Source organism: Vulpes lagopus, chromosome 2, assembly GCF_018345385.1.
Source record: "Vulpes lagopus strain Blue_001 chromosome 2, ASM1834538v1, whole genome shotgun sequence".
NCBI classification, from domain to species: Eukaryota; Metazoa; Chordata; class Mammalia; order Carnivora; family Canidae; genus Vulpes; species Vulpes lagopus.
Window position 1 is genome coordinate 122,042,420 of NC_054825.1, and position 17,142 is coordinate 122,059,561.

A 17,142-nucleotide genomic window follows, 5' to 3' on the forward strand; every position below is an offset into this window, starting at 1 on the left:
TGAGTTAAGAAATTAAGACTTTTAACCTTAGTATTGTAAGAGCTTACCTGATTTACTTTTCTGTAAATTTTAAAGTGTAAAATGGAGCAGGTGCCATATATCCACAATAACAGTGGAAGCTTCTCGCATCTCCCTCAGGAGTAGAAGGATGTCTGGTATTGGAAACATCAGGTCCTAAGTGAGGAAACTCAAAATTAGGGTTCAGGACTGGTAATTTATACAAGTTAAATGAATAGCTACTCAGTCATTGAGCCATTCAGAAATAATGTTGGTTTGTATATACTATTTTATAAAAAAGGAACAGCTTTGAATATTTAAAGAATTCAGGTCATCATGCTAAAACATTTATTTCCCTTTGTCCTTTTATTCATGAATATCAGAAACATTGTTCCATCATTAAAAATCTGGTGGGTGACATCTCCATGTTCATAAATGACTTCAAAAATCATTCATGTCCTTCTAGTAGGATATGCAACTCTCATGCTTTCTTGTTTTGCCCCTTCTTGTAGTTCATTTATGTTTCATTTTGAAGTCAGTTTCTTGATTTCATTTCCTTATTCTGAAATCATTTAGACATCAGTTTAAGTTGCAGTATGTTTATGTTTTAGTTTTTGGTTGGGTTTTGTTTTAATTTTTGCCTTTCCTCCATTTTGTTTTTGGTTTTGTTTTTAACATTCCATGTGCACCCACCATTTTTCCCCCGACAGTGACCTACCTCAGGATCTTTGTCCTCTGTACAGGCCTGGAGAATGGGAAGACCTGGCTTCAGAAAAAGACATCAACCCATTCAGTAAGTTCAAATCTCTCAACAAGGAAAAACGGCAGCAGAATGGGGAGAGAACCATGGCTTCAGATTCCAAATCAACAAGACTTTTGGAGAAGTCAACAGAATACACACACATGAAGCCCTCAGATAGCCCTCTGTCAGGAAAGTTAAAGACACCAGAATCTTCTACAGAGGCAGCCAGTGAGTCTACCGCAGTGACTAAGGTCAGCAAGGAACCTTCTGACACTCGTGCTGCATTTGAATCCATAGCCAAAGAGAATTCCCTTTTAGGGGAAGATGATGACTTTGTTGACTTGGAAGAACTTTCTTCTCAAACTGATAGTGGAATGGACAAAAGAGACACCTCAAAGGAGTGCCTTTCTCTTGACCCAAAAGAGCTAAGGAAGGCTAAGTCCCATATCATTAGTTCTGCTACAGAAGTGCAGGTGCAGTCAGCCCTGAACTTTTCAGGAACAGAAAATGATGCTGAACTGAAGGGGGCCCTGGATTTAGAAACCCGTGAGAAGCAAGATACGATGCCAGAGGTGGACAAGCAGTCTGGTTCCCCAGAAAGCCAGGTAGAAAACACACTGAACATACATGAAGATCTAGATAAAGTTAAACTCATTGAATATTACCTTAATAAGAACAAAGAAGGGTCACAGTTACCTGACAACTTGCAGAAGGAAGAATTAAGTGATGGCAAAAGCACTGAACCACTGGGAATAGATATCACCCTTAGTAGTTCTCTCCCCCAGGTACGTGGTCCTCCAACTGAGGGCAGTAAGGAGCCAGAGAAAACCTGGGTCAAAGAGAGAGTGTCCCTCCCACTGCAACTGGCCTCTTCTACAGAAGAAAATACGGATAAAGGGTCTTTAAACACCTCTTCAGAATCTACTCTGGACAACAGCTCCCAGGGTGCGCAAATGGATAATAAGTCTGAAATTCAGTTATGGCTACTAAAGAGAATTCAGGTACCCATTGAAGGTAAGCCACTTTGCTTTAGTTATTCTGTCATAGAGTTGGCTTTCTGAAACGTACGGATACAAGCAAAATTAGAGCAATTGTTTGAGAACAGTGTTTTTGAAATAGAGTGTATCTTTACTGATACGTTGAGAAAAAAATTAGCATTGTATGGTATCTATTTTGGAACTTGAACTGTGACATAGATTTCTTGTTTGAAAGTAGTGTTGTTTTTTTTTTATTTCAAGTAACTTTCCCTTTCACTTTGAATTTCTAAATCTGAAGGAGTTTGAAATGTTTTTGAAGATCTTTCTGTTCTAAGTTAAGTTGTCTTATGGTGTAATTTGGTCCTCGGTATCATTCATTGATGTGTATTCTTGCAAACTATCACGTCGTGTTGGTTTTTATGGCTTATTCCCAGCACATGGCATCTTATGTGATGCAAAACAGACTCAAACATGCAAAGCTTTTTCCTTTGTTGCTAAAGGAGGTCTGAAAATGTAATTAGTTCTAATTGGATGGTGTTTTGTCAAAATGTTGACAAATCAAAATGTTGATTTTCTGTCACTAAGAGGGGATCGGGCGCTCTTCTTTGTTTAAGTCCAAAGGTTTTCCTTTCACCAATATTGTCAATATTGAGGAAGATTTTCTTCATGTGTGATTCAGATATACTTCCTTCAAAAGAGGAGAAAAGCAAGACTCCACCCATGTTTCTGTGCATTAAAGTAGGAAAACCAATGAGAAAATCCTTTGCCACTCACACTGCAGCCATGGTCCAGCAGTATGGCAAACGAAGAAAGCAGCCAGAGTACTGGTTTGCTGTTCCTCGGGAGAGGTAAGCATGGGCTAAAATGGAAAATGTTGGTCCATTCGATCCTAATTGTACCTTGATTTTTTAAAAAAATTTAAAATCGTTACTCTTATTCTTGAATAAGAGATTCCTCTTAGTTGTATCTTTTAGAATTTCTTGAAGGATATTTTTTTGAGTAGTTTTCTGCTACTGAGTGGGTTTGATTTAGCCAGCCTGAGGTCATCCTAAGTACTGGGTGCTGAAACCTTTTTATGACTTTCTCCACAGTTGAATTGTAAGTGAAGGAAGATTTAGATATTCTCCAGTGCTGGTCCTTGGAAGTGTAATTCTGTTAAGAATGAAAGAATACCCTAGAGCAAATCTAAACCTCTTTAGGGGCAGTAGAGAGGCATGATTGTAACTGTTAAAGTGCTTATTAACTTAGGGAACTCAAGGTTGCTTTGGCCTTAAGTGGGGAGTGTCTGACTCAGAAGCATGGAAAGTGTTAAAGGGTCCACTCCAGGTGGGTTTGAGGGTTTGTACAACTCTGGAGAGATTTGTATTTTTTTAAATTGCCAAAGAAGAAATTATGTTATTTGAGTCTAGGATAGCAGGGATAATGACACAGACATTTTTTAGCAGTACATCATTATGGATGTCTTTGTAATAAAAAATAATTAGGAGACACTATTGTTAGGGAAAAAAATGAAATGTTTTCCTTTTGTTGTTGTAGGAGAATAAAAAAATTTTCAAGATTGTAAAAATCACATTTTCCCCCTCTTTCTACCTGGTAATTAACATTATTGAGGGACCCCTGGGTGGCTCAGCAGTTTAGCGCTTGCCTTCGGCCCAGGACGTGATCCTGGAGTCCCAGGATCAAGTCCCACGTCAGGCTCCCTGCATGGAGCCTGCTTCTCCCCCTGCCTGTGTCTCTGCCTCTCTGTGTGTATTTCTCTCATGAATAAATAAATAAAATCTTCCAAACAAAACAAAAAACATTATCATCTGGGCAGATCTCTTGGCTAAGACCAAATATATACCTGCCAAAGGCAAACTCAGCGAGCTTCCTTAAGCATGAACTGTTAATAAAGCAAAATTAAATTCCAAGCAAAGGCACACCTTCTGGTTGATGAGTATCCAGAATAATTCTCATCAAGGGAGTTTTCCTGTTTTAATAAATTATAGTTTAACATGAAAAATAGTTAATAGGATTTTAATTAATTAATTTGCCAATAACGGTTCCCTGTCTTAGGTAAAAACTCATGTTAACATGGACATTCGACATAACTTTTGTGTTTATGTATTTTATTTTTCTGCCCATACCTGCGACTCCCATGGTGTTTCATTGAAACTTTCAGGATATTGAGGAGATAAAAAAGAAAAAGCATGTCTGTTTTTATTTTAAAATGTCTCAATAGGAGCAATGTAAATTTCTGAACATCTATTAGAAGCAGAGTTCTAAAGTCAAATGTCACACTCAACAAAACCTTAGAGATTTAGGTCAACTCCTGATTTGATAGATGAGGAAAACAAAGCACTGAAACATTCAGCCATGTTGCAAGGGGATGTGGACTATTCAGGGCCCACTAGAAAAATTGCCTATGATATGTATCATTTTTTTCTTTGGGTAAATGTATTGTTTATGATCTAAGGAAATTTGGGAGGTTTTTTTCCGATTTTATTGCCTTGAATGAAGCTGTGTGTACCAAGGACTCTTGTAGAATAAGTGCAGCAATCCCACACATATAGTTACTATATTACTGTCATGTTTTAATCCAGAAGAAATCTATAATGCTGAAATACTTCTCTTTGGTCTCTTATACAGATGGTTTTTGTGGGCTATTTATTTATTTATTTATTTAGGGGGGGCGGTGCAGAGGAAGAGGGAGAGAATCTCAAGCAGGCTCAATGCCCAGCAAAGAGCCCAACTCGGAACTCGATCTCAGGACTCTGAGACCATGACCTTAGCCAAAATGCAAAGTCCTGGGATCCCTGGGTGGCGCAGCGGTTTGGCGCCTGCCTTTGGCCCAGGGCGCGATCCTGGAGACCCGGGATCGAATCCCACATCAGGCTCCCGGTGCATGGAGCCTGCTTCGCCCTCTGCCTATGTCTCTGCCTCTCTTTCTCTCTGTGACTATCATAAATAAATTTAAAAAAAAACAAACAAACAAAAAAAAAAAACAAAATTCAAAGTCCTGTGCTCAACTGACTGAGCCACCCAGGCATGGGATCACCACGGCCCTTGTTGCTGTTTTGTACTCTATACTTGGTTTTTCAATTAAGCGTAATGGCTTTTTTAAAACATGACTTGAAGCTCTAGTTTTCTGGATCTTTTGCAGTGTACAGTATTTTACCTAACTGAGCTGTATTAAAGGCTTGTTTATTTACTTCCCAGGGAAAAAAAAGAAGAAGGCCCTTGTGGCCTTTTTAGAGTCGGACACTTTTTGAATTCCTTTATAGTATATTTTATAGTTTCTATGACTTTTGTCTTTGGCTAACCTGATGGACTTAGTTTTCTTTCTTAAACTAATTATGTGTTATATCTCACTGTGTTACTGATGGATTTCTTTGAATACATGTTAGGAAATTTTTGTTTTAATTGTTCTTTTGTGTATTTCCCTGTATACCTACCCTACAGGAAGCCACATTTTAGTTTAAGACTGAGAAGGACGGAGCATTCTATAGTTAATTCCCACCTAGAACTCCCAAGTGCATAGTGAGAAATAAGAAAAGATGGTTTTTATTTCCAACTTGTGAAAATCTTTGAGACTTCAGGCTCAGCAAAGTCCTTAAGGATCTAAGACGTGGTGTGCAATGCTTTCCTCATTCTGATGATCATTTCCAGATTCCCTTGCTACATCCAACTGAGCATTTCTACTTGCTTTTCTATTTAATGGATCTGTGCATCCATTGGAGTTTCAGGAGCAGAGGGAGGTCATCCTAGCAGTGGCTCCCTTTCAAAGTTAAAGTGTCCTCTCATAGACCTTCCAAATGTGGCAACTTACTTTCATTGGAGATCTCTTTGGTTCCTCCAGTACATCGAAGCTCCTTGTTGCAGGAGGTTAATATTCTGATGTTGATGTGACTTCACAGATGTGTTTCACTGTTCCTAGTATTTTTAAAACATGTTTTTCCCCCCCCTTTTGTTATTATTACTAAGAAATCAACTCTACCGAAATACTCCCTTCATTTACAACGTGCTATATGGCTTCCACGATGCCATCACCTAATGAATAGTCTTTCGAGTAAGAAAATGGAGAGGGCTAGAGGCAGGGAAAGCAGCAGTCTCTATTTATCCTCTTTGTTTGGGTCCCCCCCCCCAATCCTTGTTATTAAATTTTAGATACAAAACTACCCAAATACACGCAATAATAGTTTTATTTAACTGGGTGGAAATTGCCGAAGATCTGACCACTGTGGATCCAGGAAAGCTGGTGGTTTCTTCTTGCACACCTGTACACTGCTACTTGAGACGTGTGCCTGTTCACTAAGGATTAGGCGCCTGTCGGCGTTAAGCCCTCCCAGTCTCCCTTGCAGCTTGCAGAATCACACGCTTCCCTTGAGTCAACTGAAGATGACAATAGTCTGCTTGGGCGATTTGCCTTGTCCAGAACCTGGGACCTGACATACAGGCTTCTCCTCCTCTCACTCTTGATGCTAATCCAAACATGAGGACAGCAGAGGATAGTTTCACCTTACATTAATCGTCTGGTATGGGGTTTCTCAACTTTGGCACTATTGACATTTTAAGGGGATGTCATTTGCATTATAGGATGTTTATTAGCAGCATCTGTGGCCTCTGCCCATGAGATGCCAGCTGTGACATCCAAGGGTCCCCAGGTGTCACCTGCAGGAGAAGTTGTCTGCGGGACAAAATAACCTCACAAAGAGAACCACCAGTTGAGTATTAGACCATTAGACCCAGCCTACCCACCATTCTGAAAGTGATTGTGAACCACATTAGCCAGATGATTTAGAGCCTTGACTGCTTCAAATTTTGTTATACTTCCTTGTTGTGTTCACAGTAATTTACTCATCTGCATATACTTTGTTTCCTTTGCTCAACCTTTTTTTTTTTTAGGGGGGGGGCAGAGAATTTCACTAAAAGTTTTTTATAACTCAGTTATGAATCTATATAGTTTTATGTCTGTAAAAATAGCAGTGTTGCTCCTAAAGAGATAATTTACCTGGAAGTAAATCCTAAATTGAAAGACTAAACAAGGTCTGTGGTGGTGACAAGCATTTATTTGTTGCCCCTTTACTTTGCACAAGCCTGTGCTCGCAGCTCTCTGGGGTATTGAGAGGAAGACCGTGTCGGGCCCTGCCCTGGAGGCCGTGTGGAGTCTTGGGCTTCCCTGGTGCCCTGGCCCGTGGAATAATGAGTCATAGAATCAGGAAGCGATGAATGAGAATCCCTAGGAATAGTGTGCCTTGGACTGAGATTCTTTATCCTTTGAAACGTAGTTTCTTAATTTTGAAAATGGGTCATTGTGGGGCATTAAGTAACTAGCTCGTGTTTGAACACTTACTGAGGGCATAGGACCTGGCATATATCTGGCTAGTTCTAGGTCAGTGAGACTGGGACTTTACCTTGAGAAGCTATGGGGAGCTCTTGAGACAGTTCCTAGTACTTTTTTAGAGACTGGATGTGATTATTTCCATAGATTTGGGTGCCGTTCTATGTGAAAAATGCAGTGGTCTTTTTTTTCTGAATACTAAGAAGTTATTTCTTTTCTTGGAAAGAACCAATGATTCTTGTTCATATTGAAACATCTTTTTCCCCCAATTCCTTATGATCCAATCTGAAATGTTTTTCGGTGATTGATTTCTTATTATCCAACTTTTTAAATAAGATGGAAGTGAAATTAAATGGCAGGAATTGTGTAGAAGTTGCCAAGTCATGCATAAATGTTAAATCCAAACTGAATTGATGGGTCAGTGTGATTCATGTAATAAGTAAGCTAATAAGAGAGAGGAAAGGGAGAGCCTGTGGGTGTTTTAAGATTTTTTTAACCTCAAAAATAATTATGCTAAGATAATTTTAGCAGTTCTTGAACACACAGGTAAGTTGGGGAAAAACAATTATTTTGCAATCTGCTTCCCCCCCACACACTTAAAGTTATGCGCATTTTCTACATGAAATACTATGTTATTATATGTATATGACGTTACTGTGAGCACCCCTGTCTCATTCCCTGAATGATTTAATAAAGCTCCTGCTTTGGATATTAGGTTGTTCCAAATTTGTTGCCATTAAAAGCAGTGTTCCATTAAACATCTTTATAAAATCCATTAGTTGGTCTGACCAAGTCAAAGGATATGTGTAAGGCACATGAAAGTGTGTACCCTTTGCTCCACATGATGAGAAATCTAAGTCATATGATTCTCTATTTTATCGGTTTGGTAAGGAAGCAAATGCAGTTTTAAAATCGTTTTCAAGTTGAGTGCTTGCTACACGACATTTGATGTAAAGGAAGGTCAGTAGTGGCCTGAGGCTTTTTATTCTAGGTGACTCCTTTATAATAAACATTTAATTTTATCTTGATATACAAATATATATTTAATAGTCATTCTAAAATACCATGTTCTCTGATCAGCTTCTAATTTTTTTTAAGATTGATTGATTGATTGATGAGAGGTAGAGGGAGAAGCAGGTTCCATGCAGGAAGCCCGATGTGGGACTCGATCCCGAGTCTCCAGGATCAGGCCCTGGGCTGAAGGCGGTGCTAAGCCACAGAGTCACCCAGGTGTCCCTCTGTACTCTCTCTCTTTCTCTCTCTCTTTTTCTTAAGAAGGGATGAACTTTTTAAAAATATTTTTATTTATTATTTATTCATGAGAGACATACAGAGTCAGAGACACAGGCAGAGGGAGAACCAGGCTCCATGCAGGGAGCCCAACGCGGGACTCAATCCCGGGACTCCAGGATCATGCCCTGGGCCGAAGGCAGGCACTAAACTGCTGAGCCATCCAGGGATCCCCTAATCAGCTTCTAATTAAAATGAGCAAGCACTTTGATTTATAGAAGATAGCATATTTTGTGCTTGCCCACATTTAGGATAAACTCATATATGAGTTACGTTGATTCTGTTTGAGAAAGTGTGATATTGTCTTCTGTAATGTCAAGAATAACTGATGTTCCCAAGCATTTTATAAAAGTTGAGTTTTTTAACACTTTCAAGATTATAATGAGTAACATACGCACGAGCACGCAGGTATCTGTCCTTTTGAAGGATGCTATCCACGCTGTTTCTCACATCCGATTTGTGGGCAGTAGCAGCATTTCTTGAGTTACAGATTCTTTTTGTAGAGTTCTCCATGGCTGCCTAGCCCAAAGCATTAAAAGCAAGTATTCAAGACCCCATTTTTTGGGAACGGTACCTTTTCGTTAGGTCAACATTTCCCTCAAAGATATTTAATGGAAACTCATCCCGTGGATAAGTAATGGGTGTTTCATAGTTAAATATGATCCATAGTCAGTGCTTATCTCTATCTAGAGTAGTAGGGATTTATGCTCATAGTTGCTATTCTCTTAATAGGCTTTTATAGGGATTTCTCAGTTTAATTCTGTTTTCTATTATACAGCTGATTTATTTTATCTCTATATTTTAACTCCATGAGATTACTTGGATATTCATATATATAAACTTACATGTATTTAAGGAGATATATATCTTTAAATATATATTTATTTAATACATATATTTAATATTTAATAAATATATGTATATATTTATAGACTTAGGTTAGTCCGATTTCCATCAGTCTTAAAGTGTCTACTATAGTACACACAATTTGGGATTTATTTCCCTTTTTCACATTTCTAGAAGTAGCAGCCACACATACAAAGACCGTATATGTCTTTGATCTGTTGGCCACCAAAGCTCTGTTGCATTGTTAGGAATGACTGGTCGATGGCAGATCCTGGTCAGGATCCACCTTTTAACTATCCGTGTATCATCTTCTCATCTTTCAAAAGCATTCACTCTTAGCTTTGGAATAGTTAGAGTGAAGCTTGAAAGCCACTGCAGCTTTTCATGGTGTGCCATCTGTCTGAACTTGTGTTCCTTTTTAAACTATGAGTCTAAGCTTCCTTGGGGCCTAATAGAATTCTGTTGCCCACATTGCAGCTTTATAAAGTGCATCAGATTAGTCTAGTTGAACACGTACTTTTAAATGATGCTCCAATGATACCTTCGTTATCCAAAGCAAAATTGCCACCCTTAGTTCTCCAGAGGGAATATCAAAGAAATTATGAGCCAAACATTCAGTTTCCCCAGACCTAAGTGAGGGGGGTCTAAGACAGCAGGCAGTTCTGAGTCCATGCCCTCCAGAACCCTCCCCTGGCATGGTTGTCGGGATGGTTAGCTCAGCTAAAACTCATGAGAGTTTTGGGAGGCATGTAGTGTTATTCCTCATTTTACAAATGAGGAACCTGGGACATACTGGTTTGCAACACCTTTCAGATGGGCAAATATCAAGTCTGGGATTTATACACAAATCCATTTGATTTCAAATCCCGTTCTCCTAGCCAGATACTAGGGCAGGCGGCAGAAACTGCCTTCACTATACCCTGTGCGTACGCTGACAAATCCCCGCAACAGGGATGGCAGGCATGCAGACATTCAGAGTCGTTTCTAGACTAGTGAGGGAAGGAAGATTTGCAGCGTCCCCAAATTTATTCATACCCTTGGACCTTGCCAGAGTGCTCTCCCTTGACTAGAGGTGCCTCAATAATTGTGAGGAGACGAAGTGACTGATATTTTATGTATGATACTTCATGGGCACTCATTAACTGAATGGAGGTGATCTAATCACAACGTATAGAAATAAAGAGCTTGGCTAAAACGTCCTTTCAATATTAGGTAGTATAACTTAGTTGCAGGCTGGTTCTAGCGTTGGCTCTTTATCAGAATGAACTTTTATGTTCCGTGGCCCCAAACAAACAAAACGCTCCAGTGCTCCTTCCTTCGAAGCTGGTATCACAAGATCCAGCTACCCTACCTTACATGACTCTTACTGTGAACACAGCGCCTGGTACCTAAACCATAGTTCCCTATTTTCTCGTTCCTCCCCTCAAAAATCTGTTTTGTTACCTTCGGGCCAAAATAATCTTCTCAAAAGGTATTTTGATCTTGTCACATTGCCACAAAAAATATCCTAAGCCTTCAGAATTAAAGTCTAAACCCTGGGGCGCCTGGGTGGCTCAGTTGGTTAAGCATCTGCCTTTGGCTCAGATCCTGATCCCAGGGGTCCTGGGATTGAGCCCCACATGGAGTTCCCTGCTCAGGCGGGGAGCCTGCTTCTCCCTCTGCCTCTGTCCCTCCCCCCACCACTTATGCTCCTCTGTCTCTCTCAAATAAAATCTTAAAAAAAAAAGTCTAAACCCCATGTTTGTTTTTAAAGCTCTTTATAGACTGGCCAACCTTCCTTACTTTCTCTTCATTTGCTTGGATCTGTGGCTTTACTGAGATGGGTCACTTGATGGGTTTTGCCTGCAAGGCTGCAAGGCGAGGAGAGGGCCTTTCTGGCTTGGTACCTTTTTAAAACTACTGCATTCCTGAGCTGGGGTGGTCCCCCCCGCACCTTCTCTAGTTGTGCAAATCCTTTGTTTCCCAAAATAGTGCCCCCACAGTGATCTCTCCCTAGACTGGCAGGAACTGTGTTTTCTCAACCTACACTTGCCTGGTGAGCAACCCACAGACTCGGAGGCACTGGGAGGGGAGGAATTGAAGTCTGGCACCTTTTCCTCTTACAGAAGCAATCACAGCTTCTGAATTCAGAAATATAGAGGACTGAAGCCCGTGAAGGAATGTGTTCTGTCTCCTAGAGATGAAAGCACAGAGTTAACAAAGAACTCACGGCTTAGATCGGTGGGTGCCAAACTTAGCTTGGTAATAAAACCATCTAGGAGCCTTTAAACTTACAGAGCACCTGGGTCGTCCCCTGAACATCCTGCAGCTTTGGATTTGGGATAGAAAACTAGAATCTGTGAGGCATCCTCCATATCATAATAAAGGGAGAGTATTGTGTTCTTATTTTACCAGAACATTCTATAGCATTTGATACCGTTGGCCATCATCCATTTCTTTGACACCCTTTTTCCTTCTTCTGTTTCCTCAGTGTTCCCTTAGGTGACCCTCTCTGTTTCTCACTACATATATAATTGCCTGCACCTATTGAATTCTTTATATGCCAGTCATGTCCAGCTATCTTCAGTGTAGAATGTTCTATGGTGCTCCAAACATGTGTATCTGATAGTCCTCAATATTTGGATCATCCACGGATCAAACAAACCCAAGGCAGATCGTACCCTACACTGGGGTTCTTATTTCTACCTTTGTCCCTGCTACTGGCCTCCTGGCACCTGCCTCTTGTTTTCTCCATCACAGCAGCTGATACCACCAGCCACCCAGTCCCCAGAGCCAGAATGTGGACAGAATCTTGCTTCTCACTCATCTACCCACATTTTCCGCCGTCACCACATCCAGCTTATTTTACCCACTTAGTATCACGAGGCTCTCTAGCTCTCATTCTGACCCCTCTGTGGACACTGGCCATGTTTCAATGGTAGGAAATGTGAATCAGACTTACTGACTGGCTTGCTTGGGATGCCCAGCTTCCTCTCATGCACAGTCCCGTTACCCACCTCACCTACATACATTTACTGGTGCAAATGTTTCCTCTAAGAAATGTTCCCTGTCTGGTTTGGATGTACTGTACCCCTGCCTCCATCATAGCACTTCCTACACGCTTTTTATGGATGTGAACTACTTGCGGCTTTGGACACTGTGTTTTATATTGTGTCCTAAAAGCAGCGTAGGATCTAGTATGTAATGTACTCCTAAAGGTTAATTGGATGGATGCATGAATTAGCCTATAGGCTCATAGATGAGAATATTTAGGGGCGCCTGGGTGGCTCAGTCGGTTAAGCATCTGCTTTCAGCTCAGGTCATGATCTCAGGGTCCTGGGATCCAGCCCCACATTGGGCTCCCTGCTCCGCGGGAGCCTGCTTCTCCCTCTCCTCCCCTCTCATGCTCTCTATCACTATCTCTATCTCTATCACTATCTCTGTCTCTCTCTCTCTCAAATAAAATCTTTAAAAATAAATTTAAATAGCTTATTCCTTATAACTAAAATAATGCAGACTTTATATAATATTCAGAAAAATATAAAAAGGCAAAAAAGGAAGAAGCTCAATTTTGTTACACAAAGCTAACTACAATTTATTTTTATTTCTGTAGACTTTTGGCCTTTTTTCTATGTATGAGTTAATGGAATGATTGTGTGTATCTGTACCTCTATATATGATAATTGTGTGTGTATGTGTACATTATAAATTGCTTTTACTTAAATGTATCTTTCTTTGCCATTAAATGTTGGGCATGCATTTAGTTTGCATGCATTACTTTTGCAGTAACAAGTAAAATCATAAAAAAGAAAATTGATTCTCTTATTAAACTGGATTTCTATGGAAAAATGTCCATAAGGACCCTCATGAAGACTAAACAAAGTCCTCTCAAGAGCATTTTCCTTGGAGAAAAGGGGGTGAATTAAAGGAATCAAAAACTAACCTAGGCAGGATCCTGGGATGGAGTCCCAGATCGGACTCCCCGCAGGGAGCCTGCTTCTCCCTCTGCCTGTGTTTCTGCCTTTCTCTGTGTCTCTCATGAATAAATAAATATAAATCCTTAAAAAAAAACTAACCTAGTTTTCTTGCATTAAATCGTTAACCATAGTTAGCACTGCATTTTCTGATCAAAAGTCATCTTGCTTTTAGCAAGGTCAGGGCTAAATTGAAATATTTAATAACTGTCAATGCCAGTGAGACCATAGTGTTAAAAGTCTTTAAAGTTTTATGCTTTCTACAATAGTTTAGGCCCTACGTAGCCAAACCAGGTGTATTTCAGAACACTAGCCCTGTGGTTTTCAAATATAACACATATCATACCATATTCTCATTGTGATGTTTTAAGGTAAAAGTGTTACTATTAAAGAAAAAAAAAGATTAAAAAAAAGGAATTATTTTATTCCTAAAGGAATGATCTTTTCTCTTTGTATTTAACACAAGTTTAAGTTCTGGAAAATTGCTAAACAAGTATAAGCTACAGGATTATTAATCACTGGTGTCAATATTCTTTTTTTTTTTTTTTTTTTGTTAAGCTTTAAAATGCTTTGAAGTGATACTGTTTCCTCTCATTCTTTTTCTGGTCACGTTACCTTTTGTTTCATTAACTTAAAGTTCTAGAAATTCATCACCACCTTCCAGAAGCGCTCCTAGGCAGCCACCCTTCAGTAATTTTAGTAATCAGTCTGGGCAAATGCCTTGAGTTAATCAGTGACTCTGTAGCCAGATCCCAGTTCATGAAAAAGTAGCCAGATCCCAGTTCATGAAAAAATACCCCCCTTCATAAGAGTGCTTCATAGGAGCTGTGGTGGCTGTGCTTTCTGCTGGAGGAGTGAACACCAGCACTTGGGAGCATAGCTCGTGGCCGGTTTCCACGGCAGACTCTTTAATGCCAATGGGGGCTGCGCACAGTGTTTGGGAGTAAGTATGCAGAAGCAGTAATTACTGCAGGCTGCATGCCTGCCCGAGCTGGATGGAGGGATGGAGGGATGGAGGGATGCAGGGAGGAAAGCTTGGGGGGGGGGGTGCTGTGTTAATCACCTGCCCTAGGGAACAGCTGCATGTTAGCTGTGTACCTCCATACCTGCAGGTGAAAGCTGCCAGGTGGGAATGTGATTTAATAGTTGCTTGATCTTCCCATCTTTTTCCAAAAAAAATAGCTGAAATATGTATTATATGTGTCAAATCTCCTCAATTTTCAAGTATTAGCCACTCTTTACTTAACAGAGAAAAGTACAGAAGCTGACCCCAAGGCTATGGGATGCCAGCTTAAGGCCTCCAGCATTGATATTAGTATAAACTTCTACTTTTTAATTAGTTTTAAGTGATCCTTTTTATGACTGTAATTACTATTCTGATCAATGATTCTCAAAAGAACTGTCTTACTATTCTTGGTGAACCAGGACCAAGAGGCATATTTAGTTGGTATTTTGTAAATAAATTTACTTTTTATAAAATAAAATGTTAATTAATCTCTTTTATAATTAGTTTCAATAAATATGAATAAATATGAATTCTATTAATAGTATCAATTTTCTTTTATAATTAATTTTAATAAATATTAAAATAATTAATTTTAATATTCTTTTGTTTTTATAAACACACTAACAAAAACAAAAAAACAAAAAAAAACACACTAACACCCTTTAACACTGGGTGATACCCCAGGCCGTTTACTGGTTTCATTTAGAGTTGTAGAATATTGAATCTGAAAGGGACCTTACGGGGGCAAGGAAAATGAAGGTCCTTTTCTTTTCTTTTTTTAATTTTTATTTATTTATGATAGTCACAGAGAGAGAGAGGCAGAGACATAGGCAGAGGGAGAAGCAGGCTCCATGCACTGAGAGCCCGACGTGGGACTCGATCCCGGGTCTCCAGGATCACGCCCTGGGCCAAAGGCAGGCACTAAACCGCTGCGCCATCCAGGGATCCCTGAAGGTCCTTTTCATATAAAGACCTTGGGTCAGGCCATCGAGGTGGGTTTTAAGAGCTGGTCCTATTCTGGTAACACCTTTGTCGGGCTCCTGTGGCTGTATTCAGAAAGGAACCTGGGGATGTTTTAGATTGAGGTGCGCTGGGATGTCTTTAATTTATAATCAGCAGGACAAGTAAACGGTGGGACTGCATGTGCATGTATCTCCTTACTCTCTGGGTCACATTCTTACTCTCTTCATCCCATTTCTTATTATTTCCCATTCTCCATGCTCTAATGTACTCTAAAGCATGCTTCTAATGTAATAGCTGTTAAATCGTTTCATGGTTACAGCTTATAATTTTTAAATCAACTGGGGGGTTGGGGGATGTATCTTGCTATGTGTAGCCCCACTTTCTTTTCCTACCAGTGGAGTGACCCTTGATAAGACAAAAATGCCCGACTGCTTCAGGGTTGTTTTGGTCCAGTTTGTTGGTCTGTGTGGTGGCAGGATTTTAGATGATCACATGGAAGGGACTTTGTAAAAGGTCTGTCTGAAGGTAGATAGAACTTCCGGATACATTTAATGCTCCAGACAGCTATAGGAGGGGCTCGGCTTTCTTACTTTCATTTGAGAAGCTCAGAGAGATTAAGGAACTTTCCCAAAGCCCCCCAGCTAGTAAGAAAGGGACCACTTCAGGGCTTTACCTTAGACATGTGTACTTTTTACTTGATCTCACAACTATGTTAAAAAAAAAAAAAAGAAAAGAAAAAGAAGAAGAAAGAAAAACATAACAGTAAATAAAATCCCACATAGCTAGTTGTGAGAAAATGGATTGTATTTGTACCTAAAGCCCATATATGTAAAGGGTGAATAGTGATGTTTTGTTCCAAGCATCAACTCAGATTTTTCATCAGGTTATATCCCTGAACCCTACAGGTTTGTTTTTTGTTTTTTTTTTGAAGATTGATTTATTTATTTTAGCGGGGTGAGGGTGAGAGAGAGAGAGAATCTCAAGCAGAGTCCCTGTTGAGCACGGAGCCTGATGTGGGCTCAAGCTCACACCCCTGAGATCATGACCTGAACCAAAACCAAGAGTCTGATGCTTAACTGACTGAGCCCTCCAGGTGGGCACCCAGGTGTGCCTCAACCCTACAGTTTTGTCAGCGATGGGCTTTTAAGAAAACAACAGTGGGACCAACCATAAAGGAAATGGTGACACAGGGGATTGAGACCATGAACTGACCTGAGGGTTGACCCTGGGGCCTCCCCTAACATGTGGAGTTGGTCAAGGCCATCTGTGGCAGCATCTCTCCTCTTCCATCAGACAGAACTGCTAACTGGTGGCTGCTACTTTGTGGGGTTACAGTGAGGGAGAGGCCGAACTTGCCCCTGCCCTCCTGGTTACTTGGGCTGCCGCCGTGGCTCCTCCTCCCCTTGACACTTGGCTGCCTCCGAGGAAGGGCTGATGGCCTTCAAGAGCTTGTATCCTCGGCCTTCCCTGAGTTTCCTCTCCATGATGACAGCACGCCTGCTGGGAGGGGATTGGGAACTTGAATCTGATGTCTCCATTGGGCTGGATCCCTAAAGGAGCCTGGCTTCGATGATCGATGATCGAAACCTTTGAAGTTCATGCAGACGTTGATTAGGCCCAGATCTGTAAGCTTTCAGAAAACCTAAACAGAGCCCAGGGGCCAGGTTTTGGTCCCAGCTGTGGCTGGGCCAGGGCTTATGCCTGGAGGGGGGTGCGCAGCGAGGGTGGAGGGGCCGGGGTCGGCGGGCCTGGGGCACTGACGTGGCCTCCTGGGCAGAGCCCTCGTTTGTCGTCCTGGGGCCTTGTGCTGGCTCCACCCGCGTCTCCTGGGGATGCTCCGCGCAGCTGCCCCCACGCGGGGGACAGGAGCCGCGCCTAAGGTCCAAGCCATTGGTCCCAAGCCAGGACTCCGTGCGACCCCCTCAGCCACCCGGCCCCCCTGCCTCTTTCACCCTCCTTCCCCGCCCCTGTGGGCCAAAGGCTCAGTCTTGCTCCCCGCCCACCCCTCAGGAGCTCAGGCTCTGCACGAGTAGTCGGCACGCACCTCC

The 17,142-nt window shown here is 41.1% G+C and overlaps 1 protein-coding gene across 5 annotated transcripts in view; it reads left to right on the top strand.

Moving 5' to 3' along the window:
* NCOA7 (nuclear receptor coactivator 7) overlaps positions 1-17,142 on the top strand; it is a 156,853-nt gene that overhangs the window by 109,807 nt on the left and 29,904 nt on the right. For 4 of the 5 annotated variants that reach the window (XM_041733349.1, XM_041733341.1, XM_041733357.1 and 1 more), the window contains 2 exons: positions 708-1,753; positions 2,396-2,564. In XM_041733349.1, coding sequence (XP_041589283.1) covers positions 708-1,753; positions 2,396-2,564 — 1,215 coding nt within the window. The remainder of the gene's footprint in view (positions 1-707; positions 1,754-2,395; positions 2,565-17,142) is intronic. The other variant, XM_041733368.1, reaches the window with a different exon arrangement.